This window comes from Lissotriton helveticus, chromosome 1_1 (genome assembly GCF_964261635.1).
Source record: "Lissotriton helveticus chromosome 1_1, aLisHel1.1, whole genome shotgun sequence".
NCBI classification, from domain to species: Eukaryota; Metazoa; Chordata; class Amphibia; order Caudata; family Salamandridae; genus Lissotriton; species Lissotriton helveticus.
In genome coordinates, this window is record NC_136057.1 from 846,983,971 (window position 1) to 847,005,173 (window position 21,203).

Here is a 21,203-nt window from a genome sequence, read left to right on the forward strand (position 1 = left end):
CGCCAAACAGGCGACTGCCATCGAACGGCATGTCCATCAAAGTATTTTGGACATCCGTCGAAAAGTTGGCGGATCTCAGCCAGGCGTGGCGACGAATCGCCACCGTCGTGGACATCGCTCTGCCCAGCGAGTCGGTCGTATCAAGACCACACCTGATGGAATATCTCACCGCGTCTCGGCCTTCAATCATAGCCTGGCCGAGCTTGTCCCGTACCTCCTGCGGGCATTGCGGCAGACACTCCGCGACCGTATCCCACAGAGAGTGGGTGTAGCGGCCCAAGAGGCATGCGGTGTTGCAAGACCGCAGTCCCAGACTCAGGGACGAGAAGACCTTCTTTCCATACTGGTCGTACCTCTTTGATTCCCGGTCGGGCGGGGCCGACGGGAATGCGGTTTGGGAAGTTGAGGCCTGGATCACCAGACTCTCAGGGGTGGGATGGGTGGACAGGAACTTAGGGTCGTCCGGACACGGACGGTGGCGTCTGGCCACGTTCCTATCAACAGGCGAACCTGAAGCGGGCCTGGACCACGTGCCCAAAAGAACGTCTGTCAAGGCTTCATTGAACGGCAGCAGAGGCTCCTGTGGGCATGACTGCGGTTTGAAGACCTCGGTGAGGATGTTAGGCCTCACTTTAGCGACGGGGAGCTCAAGGCGTAAAGCCTTGGCAGCCCTCATCAACACCACTGAATAAGCAGCCCCAGCCTCCGAAGCCACAGTAGGAGGCGAGACAAAACCAGGGTTAGGAGAATCGTCCAGACCACTGGCCTCACCCAAGTCACCTGTCCAGTCCACGTCGTACTGACACTCGCGTGACAGAGGGTCCTCAGACCCCTCCCAACCCTCTCCATAATCTTCATCCTCACCATATTCTGAGTCAACGATGTAGACCGGCTCCTCGGGGCCAATGGGCTCCATCGGCGCCAGACTCGGCGTCAGGCGACGCCGGTCCGACTCCGCGTCCGGAGTAGGAGAGGGAATGGGGGTGGCGCCGCCCGGAGCCGGCGCCCCGACGCCGGCCGGAGCCGGCGCCCCGACGCCGGCCGGAGCCGGCGCCCCGACGCCGGCCGGAGCCGGCGACGGAGTCGCGGCGCCGCGCGGAGGCGGCACCATGGGTTGCCCCGATGGAATCGGCGCCGGAGAGGCCGGCGGACCAGCCGGCGTCGACCCTGAAGGACCCAGCGGCGCCGGGGCAGGAGCCGTCGGCGGCGTCGGGGCCGGAGCACCCGACGGCGTCGGAGTAGGAGCACCCGAACCGCTCGGGCCCCCGGACGGGACCACCGGGCCCGCAGGCGCCGTAGGCCCCGCCGGAGGAGTCAGCGCCCTCATGGCCATGAGGGCCTCCTCTATCTCCTCGCGCGACTCGCCTTGCCCAGGGACCGACGGGTATGGAGCAGGCAGCGTCGGCGACCCACGCGGGGCCGCGGGGGTGGGGCTACCCGAACCCCCGGCCGCATCGCGCGAGCGTCGGGGGGAGTCGGGGGTGCGATGACGACGCCCCGACTTCTTGTGTTTCTTACCTGAGGAACCGGAGGAATGGCGACGACTTCCGGAGCGCTCGTGGCGGCTCCGCGACCGCTCTCTCGACCGCTCCCTCGACCTCCGGCCGGACCGGGACCGCTCTCGACGCGGGGCCGACACCCGGAGCTCGAGTAGCTTGCGGGACCGCTCCCGTCTAGCCTTACTCGTCAAGGCCCGGCAGTCGACGCAGGACTCCACGTCGTGGTCCGCGCCCAGGACCTGGAGGCAGAGTCGATGGTGGTCGGTGACCGACATCGTGCGATCACACCCGTCACAGTTCTTAAAACCGGGCATCCTACCGGCACCTTAAGAGTTAGAGTTATCAAAAAACTTTGGTCAAAAGACCGGAGTACTGCTCTTCGGATCTGCGCTAACTGGCGCGGAAAAAAGAAGAACTGACGTCAGCGCGCGGAGGCGGCGTCTATATACTCCAGCGACGTCATCACGGCGCACGACGCCGACGACGGACGCGGAGCCGCAGGGGACGCCTGCAGACGACGCCTACCGACGCGCAGGGGTACTGCTACGCAAAAGTTTCCGGATCCAGACTGACACCTGGGGATATTCTAAGGTAAGGAATCTAATACTAACCTGTTTCTTTCAGATACATGCTGCAGCCCCTGGTAGGCCCTGGGTACACCTATGCCCTGGATACCAAAGGTACTCTGTACAGGGACTGATAAGGTGACTCAGTACCAATTAGATATGTACCTAGGGTACATGGAGTCCATTTTAACAGAGGGAGCAGGAAGCCTGGGGTCCTGAATAGCAGGATCCCAGGCCAACTAAGTCAAAAACCAGCAAAACACCAGGCAAAAAGTTGGGGGTAACCATAGTCAGATATCCACCTTCCTACAGAGGTTTCATTGGTTTAAGTGCAAGACTGGCCAGTACCAAATTACCTTCCCCCTGGAAAGAATTTTTCTACTCGAAGATATGCATAAGCCAATCACAATTTGTCTACCACTTCTAGAAATAAAGAACTAATACCCACTGAGAGTGATTTTGCAGGGGTCAATGTCAGACTTTGCATGATTTATGTGATTTTTTTAAAAACAAGTGAATTACCAAATGTGGTTTATCAAAAAGGTCAAAGAACAGATCCTCTTACCAATAGCTAAACAGCAATACCCCAGACATTTTCTTTATATTGAACCCTAATTGAGTCCTTCTGCACTGCAATCATGGCCTCTAGATTAGATGTAGAGATTTTTAAATAAGAGCAGATTAGCCCTCAACATTTCAATTCAGCAATCAAAGGAAGAGGTGCACAATCTATTTTCTTTATTGGAAAAGTATCTTATCTAACAAAGGCTATGTCCTGTACTTAGAGAAAGGTAGATTTTCTGAAAAACATATTTGTTGAGGGGAATTGAGCATTCTGTGTTTGGAAACTCTGAAGGTGAATTCAAACTTTAATAATAGTCTTTGTATCATCAGGTGGGGGGACAAAACATATTTGAAACTCTCATAACAGCTCAATTATAAAGCTGTCTCTTTAAAACTCCTTACATCATTTAGGTTACAATCAAGAGCTCTCAAACTTGTCCGTTTTGCCAACGAGGAATAGGAATATTCGCTGTTAATAGTTGGTATGGGATTGGACCTCAGGCAAAATCATTACAGGTCTAAAATACAACCCCTAACAGACCAGGACACTCCATGTGACAATCGTAAAATGTAAACAATGTATCATTCAAACAAGATCTGCAGGTTGAGTGCAGATAACGAAAGTTGACAACCTTTTCATTGGATAACTTGCAATACTAAAGTAGTCATTTTCGTGGTACATATTGAAAAGTATTTATTACACAAATTCTATGTCATTTGGTCGCAATACAGTCACAATGGAATGGTTTGGGTAACGTGTGCTACATTTGAAACAATACTCTTACTCCATGTTAAAATGTAGAAAACTTACTGCTGTTGAAAGCCTAGATGCCAAAGTCATTTCCAAATTACCCTTCAGACTAAGAAGTGCAGGAACCAAGATAAAAACTTCTGTAATATTTTTGAACACATCCCAATGCTGTTGAAAGAAGAGCAAAATTAACTGTTGCTTATATGCTAAAAGATAACATTTGAGCATAAATCCCTTTGAAAGTGCATTATAATAAACATTTAAATGATGATGGTTTCCCTAACAATTGTTTAAAAAAAAGAAAGTCATTAGTATGAATGTTAGTTATATTGTTATATTTGCACTACGGTTGTTGTGTATGCTTGTGTACTAAATATGAGACACGCATTAAAATAATTGCAGGCAAAATATATGCACGAAAGAGAAAAGAATTTTCAGCATTTATGTTAAATGCATTGATTATTTTTTTAATTTATTAAATAAGCATCACATCGTTTTTCACTTTTTTTTTGCAAGTCGCACTGTGTGCCTTTTTTTTTTTAACAGCAGACACCTGTAACTTCCCACAGAGAGGTAAATAATAATAATGATAATATATTAATAATGTTTATTTAACCCTTTAGGTGCTGCCGTCGGCCAACGGTCGTCACGGGCACTACCTCCCCAGTGCTGCGTGCGACCGCTGGACGTCCAGTTCAGCACTGGATAATGGACAGCGCAGCACTGGGGAGGTTTGTTTACTAGCTCCTAAGGTGTTAAGTGGTTAGTCAATAAAAACCATTACAGTCAATTTAATTCATTGAGTATCATGAACATAAAACAATTTCTTTACTATCACTCTAAAACATTGTCTTGGACCATTTTGTCAAATTGTTTTCATATAAAAGAGAATACCTATAAAACCTTTAAAAATACGTGTGAAAACAAATGTTATAAACATTAATTCCTACAATGCGTTTCTCTTAATACAGCGGCTTACTTTTAAACCATCATTTTGCTTCACTTTTTTTTTTTAATACAAACTTTATTAACGTTTTTCAAGTATACAGTTGAACATCCTACACTCTTATCGTTATAGATACATACCAATACAGGTTACATATGTAAGTACTACAGTTATCTTTTTTGTCCTACAGTCGCTAGTCCTCTGTTATATTACATACAATCCTATAGCAGAATCCTTTTGCTTTGTATGTCTACACTTTCTACTGTAACCTCATACAAAAATTGTAACGAGCACTACATGTTTCTAATATTCTCAGGACATCCACCCTGGATCCCATCCCCGCACTTATCTAACTGGGCAACACAATCGGTCTCTGCTCTAATACACAGTGCACTATTTATTACATTCCAAATTAGAAAAAATTCAATAATATGAACAGAACAATCATTTACAATGCAATGGTTTTGCCTTTGACAAAATTAGAGCTATTGGCATTGTAAATGTCAAAATTTTCACCTATGTTTTTTTTTGTAAAACAGATAAACAAATGGCTTTGTCGTTTACTAGTAAATTGCTTTATGGTTACGAAATGTGAGACCTATTGCATTTGCACTTATACACACATAGGTATATGTACACAGAGCTATACACACACACACAGAGCTCCTCCTCTACACACATTGACAGGCTTTGTATACACAGCTACATACACACACAGCTACAGACATGCACAGTTATACAGAGACACAGTTACACACACACAGTATTATACATACATAGCATCACACATACATAGCATTACACACAGACAGCATCACTCAGTTCCTGGACACATCTGCACACATACACAGCTACAGACCCACACATAGCATAATACACATATAGCATCACACACACATACACAGCATGACTTAGCTCTTGTACACATAGCTGCACACACACAGGTACGCACAGTCCGTCAGTCTGCACTCACAGCCTGCACTCAGTCTCACAGGCACGAAAACGGAGGCACAAGCAGGCAACAGGGAGACACGAAAACGGAGGCACAAGCAGGCAACAGGGAGACACGAATTGTAACTTTAAATAAAAGCAACCTTTCTCACCGATGTGTCTGTGTGTATTTATTTATTTAATTCTATGTCCGTGTGTCTTGAAGATTCCACACTATTTACCACATGGCTATCACTATGTAACTCGACTTTGTGCTCTTCACAGTTTTATTGATTCACTGCATGCACGTAGGGTCAGTGCCACTGGGACTGGATGCAGAATACAAAAAAGACCAACCAGCGCCGGCAGGCAAACCCCCAGCCGGACCCACGCGCCAGCCTGGGGGGGGGGGGCCGACAGGAAAGCAAGCACGAACAAGGGGGGTGGGCAATAGGGGCCGGAGAGGGCTCCGGACATCGAGAGAGCCTTGCAGGCTCAGAGGAGCGACACCCTGCCACACGGAGCCTCCCCTAGCTTATCAATTTCCCTTGCGTTTTCTCACTAGAATCACATGGGAATTATTTGTAGCTGCTGCGGGGAACTTACCCAAGGACGATATCTTGTGGGCTGCGCCGAGTGAAGCCAGCCGTGGTGTATTTGGCGATCTGTGCCAAGCACAGCACCAGGCAAAAAACAGAATCTATGGGAGGAAAGGACTATTGTTAGGGGATGCCGGAAGGTGCGCTCGTGCAGGTACAAGCGGATACCAGCAGGGCGGCTTACCGTAAAGTGAATGGAGACTGAAATCCAGAGCCTACGGCAAGTGCAGGCATCAATCCCGGGCCGCCACATTCGTGTGCGGTTTAGTTGAAATGATGTAGCGATAGTGAAGCTGCTTAGATTAAGTAAAGCATGCGCTTCCGGAGGGGCATCAGGGGTGACGCATGAGTGACAGCGGGAGGAGGGAAGGGGCGCGTGGTGGTGGGAGGGGCGGAGGCAAACGGAATGAAACGGGAATAAAAACTTTATTGGTACAAACAATGAGACATAAGGTAGTGAGGATGGGGAGAGAGAACCTTTTGTAGGTACAAGGGCCCCGTAGGACAAAGTAGCGGGAGGGGGGCGGGAACGGGGCCGGAGACACGGAGAGCGTGAGAGGCAGCGGGAGGGGGGCGGGATCGGGGCCGGAGAGCGTGAGAGGCAGCGGGAGGGGGGCGGGAACGGGGCCGGAGACACGGAGAGCGGGAGAGGGGGTGGGAATGGCCCAAAAATAAAAGCAAGCACTCACCTGGACTTCTTCCGGGTGCCGTCAATGCCAGAACAGATTCGGGGGCGTTCCCGAGAATCGGCTTTCGGCTGACGTAGCGTGACGTAGCCAAAAGGGAAAAATTCTCAGGAACGCCCCCGAATCTGGTCCGGGATTGACGGACATAGCCTTCTCCCAATGGCTAGCCTCCATTTATGGAGCTAGCCAATGGGAGGAGGGGGGCGAGTCCCTGTTCCCCACTGCAAAACATTAGATTTTGCTAGCGCATGCGTAATTCGTACGCATTGCCGAGGCAAAACCTAACAAGCATTTACAATGCAACGGTTTCGCCTTCGGAAAAGTTAGAGCTATTGGCATTGTAAATGACAAACTTTTTATTTATGTGTTGGTTTTGAAAACAGATAAATAAATGGCATTGTCATTTACAATGCCAATAGCTTAATCTCTTGCAAATGTGAGACATTTGTATAGCTCTGATATATTTTGCTCGTAATTTACCATTATTGCCATTTGATTGCATTACAGGCATGAATGCTTGCTTACCTGGATAAGCCTTTGTTAGGAAATTATTTAACGGACTGACATCAGTAATAAAGTGCCCACTACCTTGATGAGTCTCTTGCTGCTGGTCTTACATACCTAGCCTAGTCACACAGACTAGCCTTCTGCTCATTCCTGAGTGAAGAGCATGAGAGTGAGAGCCAAGCCTCAGATCGGACTGCATTCCAAACTAGAGGGCCCTGAATGAAGGAGATGTGTTTGCTGCATGAATTAAAGCGGGATTTGGGTACCAGTGGTAGTGTTTCGTTTTTGCATCAAATGCCATGTGTTGGCGCATATGGCTGAAACCTTTAAGCAAGGTAAGATGGGGCAAGGTGTTCACATTATTTGTAGGAGAGGTAGACTACTTTAAAATGGATATGATCTGCCTCTTGTAACTAGTGTACAGATTTAAAGGCTTGTGGAAACAATCGCTTTATCTAAGGCCAGTGATTGCTCTGGCAGCAACCTTTTGAGCTCTGTGAAGCTATCATAGAAAGGTTTTGGATTACGGGAAGGTGTTAAAACGATCAGGGTTAAAACCCGCACAGCCAGCAATGCTTGCAGCAACATCACACAAGCCCAGCTTCACACTACACGCTCTGCCACCCACCTCCGTCCTGCACACCAAGCTCTGTCCGAGTACAGCTATTCTCGCCCCGGCTTACACCGAAAGAAGTATCAGAAGCATCAGCTGCCAATGCACACCATGCGGAACATGGCACTGCCTGGCCACCCAACACACTTCCTTTATTTTAGAATGCACAATACAATGTAGAAAATAGAGGTAAAACACAGGTGACACCTCCAGAAATACCCATTATCTGAGGTGTGATTGGATCTGCTAACACACGACAATTCGTTGTTTGTACATAGACCAGCTTGTAAATATGTAACCCATGGTCTAATGATCACCAAGCACAGAGTGAGGATGAGATAGGAAAATCCCATCTGCAAAGACTGGATCTGGGACCTGATTCACTGTGAGAATATGTCCGGTATCAACAAAAAGCATGCCTCTCGCTAAATGGGAAGACCTTCCACAGGTACTTTGAGGGTACTGGGGGATATGTGGGAGCTTCAAATGTATAGTATGAGTAGGCTATACACACATGTTCCTGCTCCAGAACAAATAATTGCTCTTGTGTATGTTATTGGAAAATAGGTGATGCCAAACAATGAAAAAAGGTCGTCCAATTACCTCGTGTATTGGTTCCAATAAACTTGAGAATTTTTTTAGCTCTAATTAGCGTGGGGGAATTAAAATTGGAGGGTCGGAAGAGCTCAACTCTATCCAAAGCACCTCCCCAGCGAAGCTTGAGATACAGATGGTTACAAAACACAATTAAGCAAACAAACAGGCCTTGTACATCCAGTACGCCAGATTCAGGATGAAACTATCACTGACCTCACAGCTTACATCTCACTGCTACCCTTTGGGAGGAAACCTCACTGGTTCTGAAGGCCCCAATTCCCCACCAGCTCCTTTGACCTGGTCCTCACTTTACTTGTGTTTGCCTATACCTACAGGACAAATCTTACAGACGGGCAAACTGTTTTGACAGCACAGGCCTTCCCACGTGCCGGTCGCTATACATGTATCCCCACACTTTCCCCCCCATCCTTTCTCTTGTCTCTTCAGTATACTGGTGTTTGTGTGATTATAAAGATAAGTAGTTCAAACCCCCACAAGTTCACTCGATTTCCCATCCTTCCCAAGTCTAATAAAGAGCATACACCAAGAATGACAGCAAGGGATGACGTACAATCAAAACTGCTTTAATAACAGGTGCCTCAGACTAATCAGGAGAGTTCCCAGCACCTTCAATGCAAATTATTATTTAAACTTTAGGTCCTGCATGTAAAGATATCTGGATCAGAATTAGGTTAAAATTACTTGAGAATCCATTTAACTAACAACATCATTATTGATGACTGGGGGTATTTTTGTAGATGCAATTCATTACTCTAAGCTGGCGATGATAGCAACCTAGGTCGAGTCTGGTTATGAAACAGTAGTAACTGAGAGAAGCAACCTAGGAAAAAAAAGTCTTATTTAGGGCTGACAAACAGTTTAAAGGCAGTTTATGGAGAGGGAATCTGCTGCCCTGAAGACATTTGAGGCAAAGAGTTTAATCGCTGTTCAATAGCCTTAATCATCCACAATGAAGCTACCAGACACAGGAAGCATTCAGGAAAATACACAAAAGTCTCAATAAAGCGGCCATTTGCAGATCCCTTCTGCTAGTGTTGTACAAATCAGATTCTCTAAACCCATTACATTTGAATCAGGAAACTCTGATCCACGAGGGTTTCCGTTTCTTCTAAGGTGATGTAACCGCATAGAAAGATTGAGAAGAACAGGCATAGGCTGCGCTAGCAACTGACTTGTTCCAAACCAGGATATCTACTAAGCTGCAATGGAAGAAAAGCCTAGCAAAATTACAAGCTTGCTGAAGGCACAAGCCTAGTTCAATACTGGAAATAATAGTTGCACAATTTCATCACAGTGATATATGTGATCGAGAGTTTAAAATTACATTTTTGGCTGTATCAGAATGATGTTCTTATCTTGGGGTAAAATGAAATTTACAGCTTCATCATTTACCAGGGTTCACTCTATTGAGATAGCCCAAATTAAACAAGCTAAGTGCTGATGTAGGGATTGCACGTGGACAATGTTTACGGCTTGACCCCACACTATACATGGAGATGTAGTGATAGCCTCAGTTGTGAGCTAGGGTCACTGGAGAACAATGCACCCCCTCAGTGAGGCAGGCTGGACTCAGAGATATGACGATAGCCGCAGTGATGACGTCGGAGGTCACTGGGGAACAGTAAATGCTCTCTGACCGTCCAGGCTCAAAGATGCGACGATAGCCTCAGCTCTGACGTGGGGCACTTGTGAACAATGTCTCCACTCTGCCCAGATATCTTGATTTCGGGCCTTCCAGTGGCTCCTTGGACGATGGGCTGGGCGGTCTCCAGGGCACGTCCTTTGGCCTCCTCAGACGTGGGGATTCGGCGTCGCTCTGGGCCCAGCCCCTCTCTTAAAAAAACAAGCAATGCCCCCCAGAGTCAAGACGCCCACACTCACCGTGTCTTCTGTGTCGGGGCTCTTCTCTGGTGCTGCGGCATGGAGCGGGGCTCTTCTTCACACAGGAGAGCCCCCGCTTGGTGCTGTCCTCTTGTCCGGTCCTCTCCTGGGCCCGGAGACGGGGAGGGCTGACGGCGAGATTGAAGACAGCTTCCTCCCGCCTGGGGGAAGCAGAAACAGCGCAGGCTCACCTCTCTGCAGCGCCGGCTGCAGGACTCTGCTACTTTGGAGAGGTCACTTCCGGGTGTCTTGTGTCGCGGCCCTTTTGGGGGGCGGGACAGCGCCTTTCAGGATCCCCAGGCTGGCGGCGGTGATCTTCAAGGCGGGAAAAAGGCACGGCATGGTTGGGGGGGCGGGACAGCGCCTTACAGGATCCCCAGGCTGGCGGCGGTGATCTTCACGGCGGGAAAAAGGCATGGCAGGGAACAAGATGCGGGAGTGACGGAGGAGAGCTGCGGGTGGGGAACGGACAGCGGGAGGGGGCGGGAACACGAACAGCGGGACGGGGGGGGCAGGAATACCTCCCCGTGAAAGTAAAAAAACACTAAGCACTCACCTGGACTTCCTCCGGTGCTCCAGCCGACTCCTGCAAAAGCCAATTCAGAACGAGAAAAACATGGCGACCAAAAAAAAACAAAAAAGGAAACGCCCACCGCTGCAATGACGACATCGGAGAGGGAAAAAATCTCGGGAACGCCCCCGAATCTGGTCCAGCCTTAACGGACAGATCCGGCACCCAATGGCTAGCCTCCATTTATGGAGCTAGCCAATGAGAGCCGGGGGGACGTTCCCGAAGTCCTTATTGTAAACAAAGGATTTCGCCTGCGCCGAAAAGCTGCGCAGAGCGCAGCCTTCGGCAGGCGAAACCCAAAAAGGACATGAGCCAATAACACATTACTGTGTACAGCATCTAGTTCCTGGCCATCCCGTACATGGTATTGGTGCCTCCAATATCCTTAGCACTGCAACCTATGCTATCTATCCAGTTGTATGTTGAAGCATTGGGAGTTTCCAGTGTCAGTAGTCGTGTCATAAGCTCCCTGTGTGGTCCTTGCCATGCTCTAAAGGCTTCACACAACGTATCCCATGCCTACCATTTTGCTTCTGAATAATAATCTCCCACGTAGGTCAGCGTTCAGTGCTTGTTGTTTAATTTGATTGATTTTTACATTTCATAACTGGAGTTATAACAGTTTTTTCTTTATACCTAATATAATCCCAGGATTTAAAGGGCAAGAGCCTAGTGCAAATTAGTTCTTACATGTTCTCCAATTTTCGTACCCCAATAATACTTCTTTATAAAAGCGCAAGTGCTTTATGATAGTTGTTCCATTACTTTGGTGTTTGCTCTTACAAATGGTATACCCCGGCAAATGAGGGGTATAGAGGAGCCACAAAGCCACGTAATTACCGCTTGCCTACAGGATCAAATTTTTAGATTTCTAAAAATTTCTTTCAGCAATTTTTCCTTTCAAGAACTTCGGGCAAACGCAGAAGATGTGTACCAAGGGTTCTTCCTTATTTTACACAGTCCACATTCTCTGTTTGGCGACTGGTCTTTCCAGGTTGGGATTAGAGCTTTTGTTTCCCATATACCAAATCTGAACTGCATAAACTGGTGTTTTATTGACCGTGAGAAGTGTGCTGTGAGATACTCCTGGGGCCGCAGTTTTTAATAAGAATTCATCACTGTCCAGGCCTGTCATCTTAGCTTAAAGGTGTTCTTGTCTTTTAAATGTGACAGTTGCTTGATTGCAACCTTTATTACTTGGTAAAAAGCCTGTTTCCCAATGCTTGCACTCCAGGTTTCTTGTACTCCCAATTCCTCGATAGCCTGGTTTAGGGGTTGTCCCCAGGAACCTGTTTTATTATTCTGTTTTCGCTCCTCAATTTCCTGCCAGCACAAATTATTGATGGATCCTCTTTCAGATGTGCGAAGTCTCCAGCACAGTTTTATGAATGCGCCTTGACAATTATATTTTTGGTTCAACAAACCAAACTCTAAGGAGGACTGGGGCTGGGGATGCTGATTTCGGAATGTTGAGCACAGATTTATATGCTCTTTTTGTATTTTATTTAAGATATCTACTACTCGATCTTCAGCATTTTCTGTGCCATATGTCACTGTTGGCATTAACTGGGCGCGCTTTACTGTTAGCAGGTGGCCTATTAAAGGACAGCTCAATTTCTTTTCTAAAATTTTGAAGCCATAGGTTAGTGATTAAGCTTTCGCTTGCATTGTGTCTACGTTGTTTACCTTTCATTTGATACTCCACGTTAAATCCCAGATATTTATATGTATTGACTTTCTCATCTTTTTTCCCCTTCTAGGAACCAAGAGGGCTTCATTTTAGTTGAGTCTACCAGCCGGACTACTTTAGTTTTTTTCATGGTTTAACCCTTGGTTGTTGATATAACTTGTTAGGGCCTTCATGCTGCGTTGCATTCCAATTGGCATTTGGCTTAATAGGACTAGATCGTCTGCATACTGAAGAAATCCTATTTCCTCATGAGCCAACATTTGCGGATCGGAGTTGATGTTCGAGTCCTTCTGCAAGATCTGTCAGATATATATTAAACAAACATGGTGCTAAAACGCACCCCTGTTTTAGAGGTAAATAAGTCAAAACACCACAAGCAGCAGCTGTTGTAATAATCCCGCCCCATATCACTGTCTTATGCAGTTAAAAACCTTTGTTGGTGCAAACCCCAGTAAAGGACCCAGCTGCTAGAGATCTTCACAGTTCACTATTCTAAACATTTTAGGAATAGAACACATTTTTACCTGCTCCAGAACTTCTGTAGCTAAAGACATATCTCACCTAAAAAAACAACCTCACAACACAGGCCAAGTTAACATGCAATACCTCTCCGAGAACAGTGAAATGGACTCCCTATAAAGAATCTCCAAGAGACAGCTGGCACTCCAGCAGGCCTTCCAGTCCTGTGAACCTCCTGTCCCACAGACCCTCCTGAGCTCTCAATCTCCTATCCGCAATTGAAGTGGAATCACTCAATAAATCATACATCACAACAACTCCCAAAGTGGATACCAATCCTCCACCAAGAATACCAGTAATCGGGGGGCGTGGCTAGCAACCAGCCAAGATGGCCGCAATCTAACGGAGCTCTGTAGCTGACGAGCTCTCTCGTAAAATATCCGGGAACTTATCCGCGATACCGCAACCTCTACTCCGCATCACCTGCCTGCACTAAGCCTCCGGTGCACAACGAGCCGGCTTACGGCCCGGTACGTGGCAAGACAACGGAGATACAGCGAGGTCCGACCTGAGGCCTACTTTGGTGCCTGAAGCCGGGGACTGTGGTGAGTGCCAGTCCCGACCGGACGAACACCTTTCGCTGCGGCCAGACGCGTGTCCGGACACGGGTGCACCGCGCTCCCGCAGCGCTGCACCGGCCCGCATACCATCTACGGGACCCCCGCCTGGCCCCCCTTCTCCCCCCCCCCCCCCCCCCCCCCCATCGCAGAAGACCAGCGTGGTACCGGCCCAGTGAAGGGGGAAAGTCGCCAACAGCCGTGAACCCACAAGCCGCGAGCCGCGACTGGTCACAGCACCCGGACCCCTCAAGTAACTAAAGCAAATCCATAGTGAAGCGCCAGAGTGCAGAATACGGCCGAGACCCAGCCGCCGACACCTTGCCAGTTCCCTGGGGAACTGGGGCGCGTAAATCGCCCGAATCCTAGCAGCGAACTGTCCGAAGCTGCCCTGCACAGTGAAAACGGCATTCTCTGACCAGCTCTGCAGTCCAGGCCCTACAGCTTATTGCCACAACAACCTAACAATCTATCACACGCAGGTACTACCACTGCGCACATACCAGACGCGGGAGAACGACAGACCGGCCCTGCGCACCTGCGAACCGCGGCGTTAATCCCACCACTCCATCGAGCTCAGTACCAACCTTGGGCACACCCTGAACCCGTTCTGTGGGACACATCCTATAAGTTGAAGAATGAGTGGAAGGGGGACGCGGGGCCAACAGACCCTGAAGCTGGACAAATTTGCCTACACTAAAGACCCGCCGGACGCCCCAAGAGGTGACACACAACGGACGTCACCCCAGCCCAACGGGGCATCAAATGAGACCGAGAAAATCACCCTCCACGACGTGATGGCGACCCTGAAGATGATGCAATCCTCCATGGGCACCATATCTACCGACGTGTCACTGATAAGGGCTGACTTGGCGAAAATGTCGGATCGCCTCGGAGAAGTGGAGAAGACCACCACGGGACTCGTTGGGGACACGTCAGATCTACAACGCAGGGTCTTACAATTAGGAAACGACAACACCACATTACGAGCCAAACTTGACGATCAGGAAGGGCGCTCCCGGCGCAACAACGTCCGCCTGATTGGCGTACCGGAATCTGAAGGTGGCCCGGCCTTGGACCTCTATGTGGAGGAACTTATAAAACGGCAGCTCAAACCCAGGGGACTATCCAATTACTTCTCGGTAGAAAGGGCGCATCGAGTACCCGGAGGAAAGGCCAAAACAGGAGCTACACCGCGCCCCATTTTGGCGCGCATTTTCAACTTCAGGGACCGAGACGCCATTTTACAGGCCGCTCGAACACACCCGCCGATCAGAATCGACAATTCAGACGTACACTTCTATCCGGACTACACGGCGGCAGTAGCCCAACAGAGGAGGGGCTTCATAGAAGTAAAGAAAGAACTACGAGCCCGTGAACTTAAATACTCAACGCTCTTCCCGGCGAAGCTTCGCGTTGAATCAGAAGGTAAAACATGGTTTTTTGACTCACCACGAGACGCCCAGGATTGGCTGGAGGGCTGGAGACCAGCTAGAGGACCCAAGAACCGCGACCCACGGCGGAACAACGGCGATAGGAGCCCTCAGATGACTGATGGAACTGAATAGGCAGATGCTACTCTGCGGCCTACACGACGGACAAATTCATGAAGGCCGAATTGGACACGGATGGCTCGGCTGTGAACTGCACCCTTATCCTCAGATATGGAAAAGAGACTGCCAGCGGCTGAAAGACTATTTGGCAGTACCTGATATTGACTTACAGGGTAAGACTCAGCCCGAGACATGTGCGTCGAGCAGGTAAGAAACCCTGATATACCAGACATTGCATAATATTTGCGGTGAGAGAGACTCAAAGAAGACTACAGAAGTCTCACCCCCACGAACAATGTTCATAAGTTGGGACTATAAGCACTCTGCTCAGTTTGGGGGGTGGAAGGTTCTTTATCCACCGGGCAGGGAGGCAGGGAGGGGGGCAAGGGAGTTACACGCAATGTGTTTGTTCTGTTTATGTTCTAGGTTTATGGCTTGGCTAGCTCTAGCATACATACATGACGCACCCTACATGGTTCTTCCTCAGGTACTCAGAAGTACGGCCTCGACTGAGGCCAGCGTACATCATACATTCAACGCTGCATACAGTCACATCACCCACCCAACGGGACGAAGGTTCGAAGCTTGGGGCTCCTCCCTAGATAACGGCCTGCTACTGGTTCTGACACGGATACACTCCGCACCACTCCGAACATTCCTTTGTACTGCACACGATGGGGGATGACAACTTAACAGGCATAGATCATCAATCGAACAAATTGACGTCCCCACCGCTATCAATTATTTCCTGGAATGTGAACGGCCTGGGGCATAAAATTAAACGGGGATTGGTCCTACAATATCTAAAACGAAAGGCCCCCACGCTTATCCTCCTACAAGAAACACACCTCGCAGGAACCGCCAGCCAAGCAATGAATCGCTGGGGGTTCAAAATGGTCATACATGCAGAGTTTTCCTCCGGATCCCGGGGAGTCTGAATCTTAGTAAGTAGGAAGGCACCATTAATAATCAAACACACGTGGGCAGATGACCAGGGGCGCTTTGCGGGGATTACATGTCAATGGGAGGGACTGATATACAATGTACTGACGGTGTATGTTCCCCCATCACTACACCAAGGGACACTTCAGGATCTAGGGAAACTACTACTTGAACTCCCTGAGGGACACCTGATCATCGGAGGTGATTTTAACGCGGTGCTGAACGCAGACATGGATCGCCAACCTCCCCGAGACCCGTACAGATCGAGCCACCTCTTCAAAGAATTCCAGGACGCAATAGGGCTTGTAGATATGTGGCGGATTAAACACCCTACTGAACACAGCTACACATTCCACTCGGGAGCACACAACAGTCTCTCCCGTATAGATTACATTCTTACCTTGGAAATACCCCCGGAAACGGTGACATCCCTAGAACACCTACCAAGAGGGATATCGGATCACTCTCCAATCCATCTCACCTATACCACACACCCCACTAGGCGACAGAGAATCTACCTGATTTACCCAGGATACCTAAAAAAAACAAAATTGCGAAAGCCCTAGACACTACAACCGCACACTACTTTGAAGAAAACCTATCGTCGGTAAACATCACCGTCCATACGATGGGAAGCGTATAAAACTGTTCTCAGAGGACAGGCCATTTCCACTATTACAAGGCACAAAAAGGAACAAAGGGAGACCATAAAACATCTAGAATCCGCAGTCCTTCTGGCGGAATCAGCCCATACCTCAGATCCTACGGACGCCACAACACAAACACTTGCCCTGACTTAACACGCATACAGAGCTTATGCGGAGGAGATGGCCAAAGGACGACACACTGACACCCTACATAGAATTTATGAGTTAGGTGATAAAATGGGGAAAATGCTCGCATGGTTGGAAAAAAAGGAAAGAGCAGACAGGTGGATAGCCCAATTGAAACTGGGCGATGGTACGCACACTACCTCTCCACAAAGAATAGTTGAAGAACTAGCCACATCCTATGAACAAATATACACTGCACGCAGTAGTGTGACAGAAGACGCCAGCACACATTTCCTCAATGACATTCCACTTGCCACTCTGTCACAGGAGGACGCACAAACACTTGAAGATGACTTAACGATAGATTAATTAGGGAAGGCACTAACAGCATTACCCACAGGCAAAGCGCTGGGGCCCAACGGCCTACCGGTAGAATTATATAAAACAATGGCCAAACGTCTCCTTCCCCACATGCTTCCCATGTATAATGACTGTCTCACGAGCGGTAGGCTGACAGCAGAACAACGCTTGGCCACTATTGTGGCTATACATAAACCCGGCAAACCGACTGACCAACCGTCCTCATACCGGCCCATTTCACTGATGAACGCAGATGCCAAACTTTTGGCGAAGCTCTTGGCGTTACGCCTACAACCACACCTCACAACATTGGTACACCCGGACCAATCGGGGTTCATGCCCGGGAGAAATACATCCCTCAACCTGCGACGCCTTAATGGCATAATACACCGTATTCCGATGCTGCGTGAAGAGGCGGCCATTCTGTCCTTTGACGCAACGATGGCATTTGACCTAGTGGAGTGGCCCATTCTTTTTGCGGTGCTTCGGAAGATGGGATTTGGCCCCAAGTTTTGTGGCTGGGTTAAGCTACTGTACACAGGCCCCCTGGCGCAGGTGGTGGCGAATGGACATATCTCACATACATTCCCGCTAGGTCGCGGTACAAGACAAGGGTGCCCATTGTCCCCGCTCTTGTTGGCTCTCGTGCTGGAACCACTGGCGGTGACAATAAGAACGGAACCACAGATCCGGGGGATCACATGGGAACCGGGTTGGGAAGACCGTATCTCCCTCTACGCCGATGACGTACTAATTTATATAATGTCCCCGACCACGTCCCTATCTACCCTGTTAGACGTCCTGGAGAAATATAGGGAAATATCAGGCTACACAATTAACTGGGCGAAATCACTACTGTACGTACTCCACGGACAAACACCCATATTACCTCCTACATGCACACTACAGATAGCGACTAGGGGTTTCCGATATCTCGGAATCTACATCACGCCGCAACATTCCGTCTTTATGGAAGAAAATCTACTAAAACCACTAAAGAGGCTCAAATCGGATGTGAAACACTGGCGCTCCCTCCCCCTGACACTATTAGGAAGAGCAGCACTCTTCAAAATGCTCTCGCTCCCCAAATTCCTATACGCACTACAAAATACCCCATTTCCGATCCCGCTCACCTACTTCAAAGCGATAGATGCTGAAATCTCCTCTCTGCTATGGGATGGTAAACCGGCACGCATAGCACATTCCAAACTTATCCGTAGCTGGTACGATGGTGGGATCGCGCTCCCGAGTGTCAAGTTGTATTATTGGGCCTCACAACTGACGATAGTTAACCAGTGGCTGCATGCTCCACAGAACGATCCAGCATACAGCCTAGACAGAGCTATACTCCCCACATAAAGGCTAATGAAAGCTCTCTACACCAACAAACGACGGCATACACTCACTGGCCCAACGGCACACACGATCAGGATTTGGCATACAGCTCAAAGGGCCCTAGGATGGGAGGGAGTCTTTACACTTGCTACCCCACTCTGGGATACACGACGTCTTGGCACCCTGGCCAATACTAAGGGCTTAAGACAATGGGACCTAATAGGCATTTCTAAGATAGGGGACATGTGGAACCAGGGAGCAATTATCACGTTTGAGGCCCTGAAGGACAAATACGGGATGGCAGACACCGAACTATACCGCTATACACAAATCAGACATGCCTTACAGGGCGCCATTCCTCCAGGAACCACGCTAGCAGACTCTTCCCCACTGGAAGATAGACTCCTTACTGACCACCTGGATAAAAAGGCTATATCGCTTACATAGCGTAAACTCATCAATAATCTTCCAGATCCCATGGTGGTACTCCGGAGCAAGTGGGAGGTGGAACTAGGAGATATAGACGACGAGGACTGGTTATATGCGCTGGCCTCGGCTAGAGACGCCTCCATACCATCCCGGTTGAAACTTATACAACTAAAGGTGTTACACAGGGTATACTATACGCGCAATCTTTTGCACAAACTGGGACGCATACCGCAGCCTGACTGCCTGAGAGGGTGTGGAATGCGGGGTACATACTACCACACGATATGGGAATGTCCTGCCATACAAACATACTGGATAGCTGTCATGTCGGATATATCTGAAGCGACTGAAGTAGAACTACCACCAGAGCCCAGGTGCTGTCTACTAAATATATGGTCCCCACGGACCTTAACCGGGGGCTGCAAACATGGGCCACGCTGGGCATGACTTTAGCAAAACGGAATATCGCTAGGAAGTGGGGGTCTAACACTACACCTTCACGAACGCAATGGGGGAATGATATGGATGCGGCGATGGTGGCGGAAAAGGCCGTTTATATGAATAGGGGTGCCCGAAAAAATGGTCCCGGATATGGGAGAAATGGAATGTGTACCGCGGTAACATATGCAAACCCCCACAGGAAATGTCGGACCCTGACACAAGCCCATAGGGTGAGATAAAAGATGCACTGTATGTATGATGATGTCATATTCCAGAATAATGAGGGAACCGAAAGGAATGTACGTTTTAATTGGATGATATAACTATTTCATGTAAGACTCAATCGCGAATCTGTGATGCACAATGTTTATGTACCAAAATACGAACATATATCGTAAGACTACATTGGCAAAATATATGTTATTGAATAAGACTGTAAACTGTTGACCAAGGAAGCGATCGCTCTTTGATGTAAGCACCTCATGACAGAGATGACAAATTGTAACTGTATTGCAGCAATGCTAAAAAGCCAATAAAAAACTGTTTAAAAAAAAAAAAAAAAAAAAAAAAGAATACCAGTAATCATGAGCTCAGGCAGAATCCCTGGAGCTAAAATATCACCCAGACCACTACACTCTACAAATAATACTCCTAACTGCATGCTTCTTAACTGTAGATCTACAGTTAAACACTCCACAGAAATAGATGAAACAAAACTAGCTGACGGAATCAACATTGCATTCCTAATGGAAACCTGACTTAACAAACACTCAACCCCAATTCTGGACTTAGAAACCACCGCAATGGAGCGCACACCGCTAGCCCCTCCTCCGGATCGCCCCTCGGGATTCTGGTACTTGTAGTTCAATAGTGGATCACCCAGGTGGGTGCAAGTCGGTACTTGTTGGACTGATGAATCTCTAGACCCGATACATGTCCCGGGTTTTTGGGTCTCGCCCGAGACATGGCTCGGGTTTCGGGATAACTTCCCTCATCAGTAGAGAAATGGTTAGGGGTGGAGGAGAAGGCCGCCAAACAACCATCAATGGCCTCGATGCCCGAACCGGCACGCAGGGCAGCATCCAGGAGCCCGTCGGCTCAAAGCTCAAGGGAGCCACTACACTCTACAAATAATACTCCTAACTGCATGCTTCTTAACTGTAGATCTACAGTTAAACACTCCACAGAAATAGATGAAACAAAACTAGCTGACGGAATCAACATTGCATTCCTAATGGAAACCTGACTTAACAAACACTCAACCCCAATTCTGGACTTGCTCACACCACTTGGCTATTCCATCATTAGACAGAGACTGCAAACTAATCGAGCTTCGAATACCTCAAAGTTGAACGAATGACAAAAGGCCCCATCCCTATCAAACTCCACACCATTTATAACCCCCCAGGCGATCGCCTACTCTTCACCAATGAACTAACCCACCTAATACTATGGTTCTACCCAACTGACACCAATGATGTGTTCTTAGATGTCTTCAACCTGCACTGGAATGACACAGAAGACGCCACAGTCTGTAACCTATTAAATCTTCTTGAAATAAATGACCTCAAGCAACTATGCAATCAACAGACCCATAACAAAGGCTCTACTCTAGATTTGATACCCACCAGAAGTGAGCTTATCTCCCTCAGATCCATCATGCCCACTGACTGGTCTGACCACTATCGAATACTGTTCAAACTCAAGGCTTTCGCTAGATCGTATCCAGCCCCATCCAGCAAACCCACGCACTTGACAAGGATCATCAAACAAATCCCACTAACGGAGCTGAAATTCAGGATCAAGCCAAACTACATTCTCAAACTCTCCCTCACACCGTAAATTAGTTCACCATCCAATAGAGCTCAGCAAT

General features: G+C 48.4%; 1 protein-coding gene across 1 annotated transcript in view; it reads right to left on the reverse strand.

Annotated features, from left to right (window-relative positions):
• SLC41A2 (solute carrier family 41 member 2) overlaps positions 1-21,203 on the reverse strand; it is a 397,409-nt gene that overhangs the window by 305,236 nt on the left and 70,970 nt on the right. Inside the window, exon 3 of the mRNA XM_078675022.1 lies at positions 3,441-3,548. Coding sequence (XP_078531148.1) covers positions 3,441-3,548 — 108 coding nt within the window. The remainder of the gene's footprint in view (positions 1-3,440; positions 3,549-21,203) is intronic.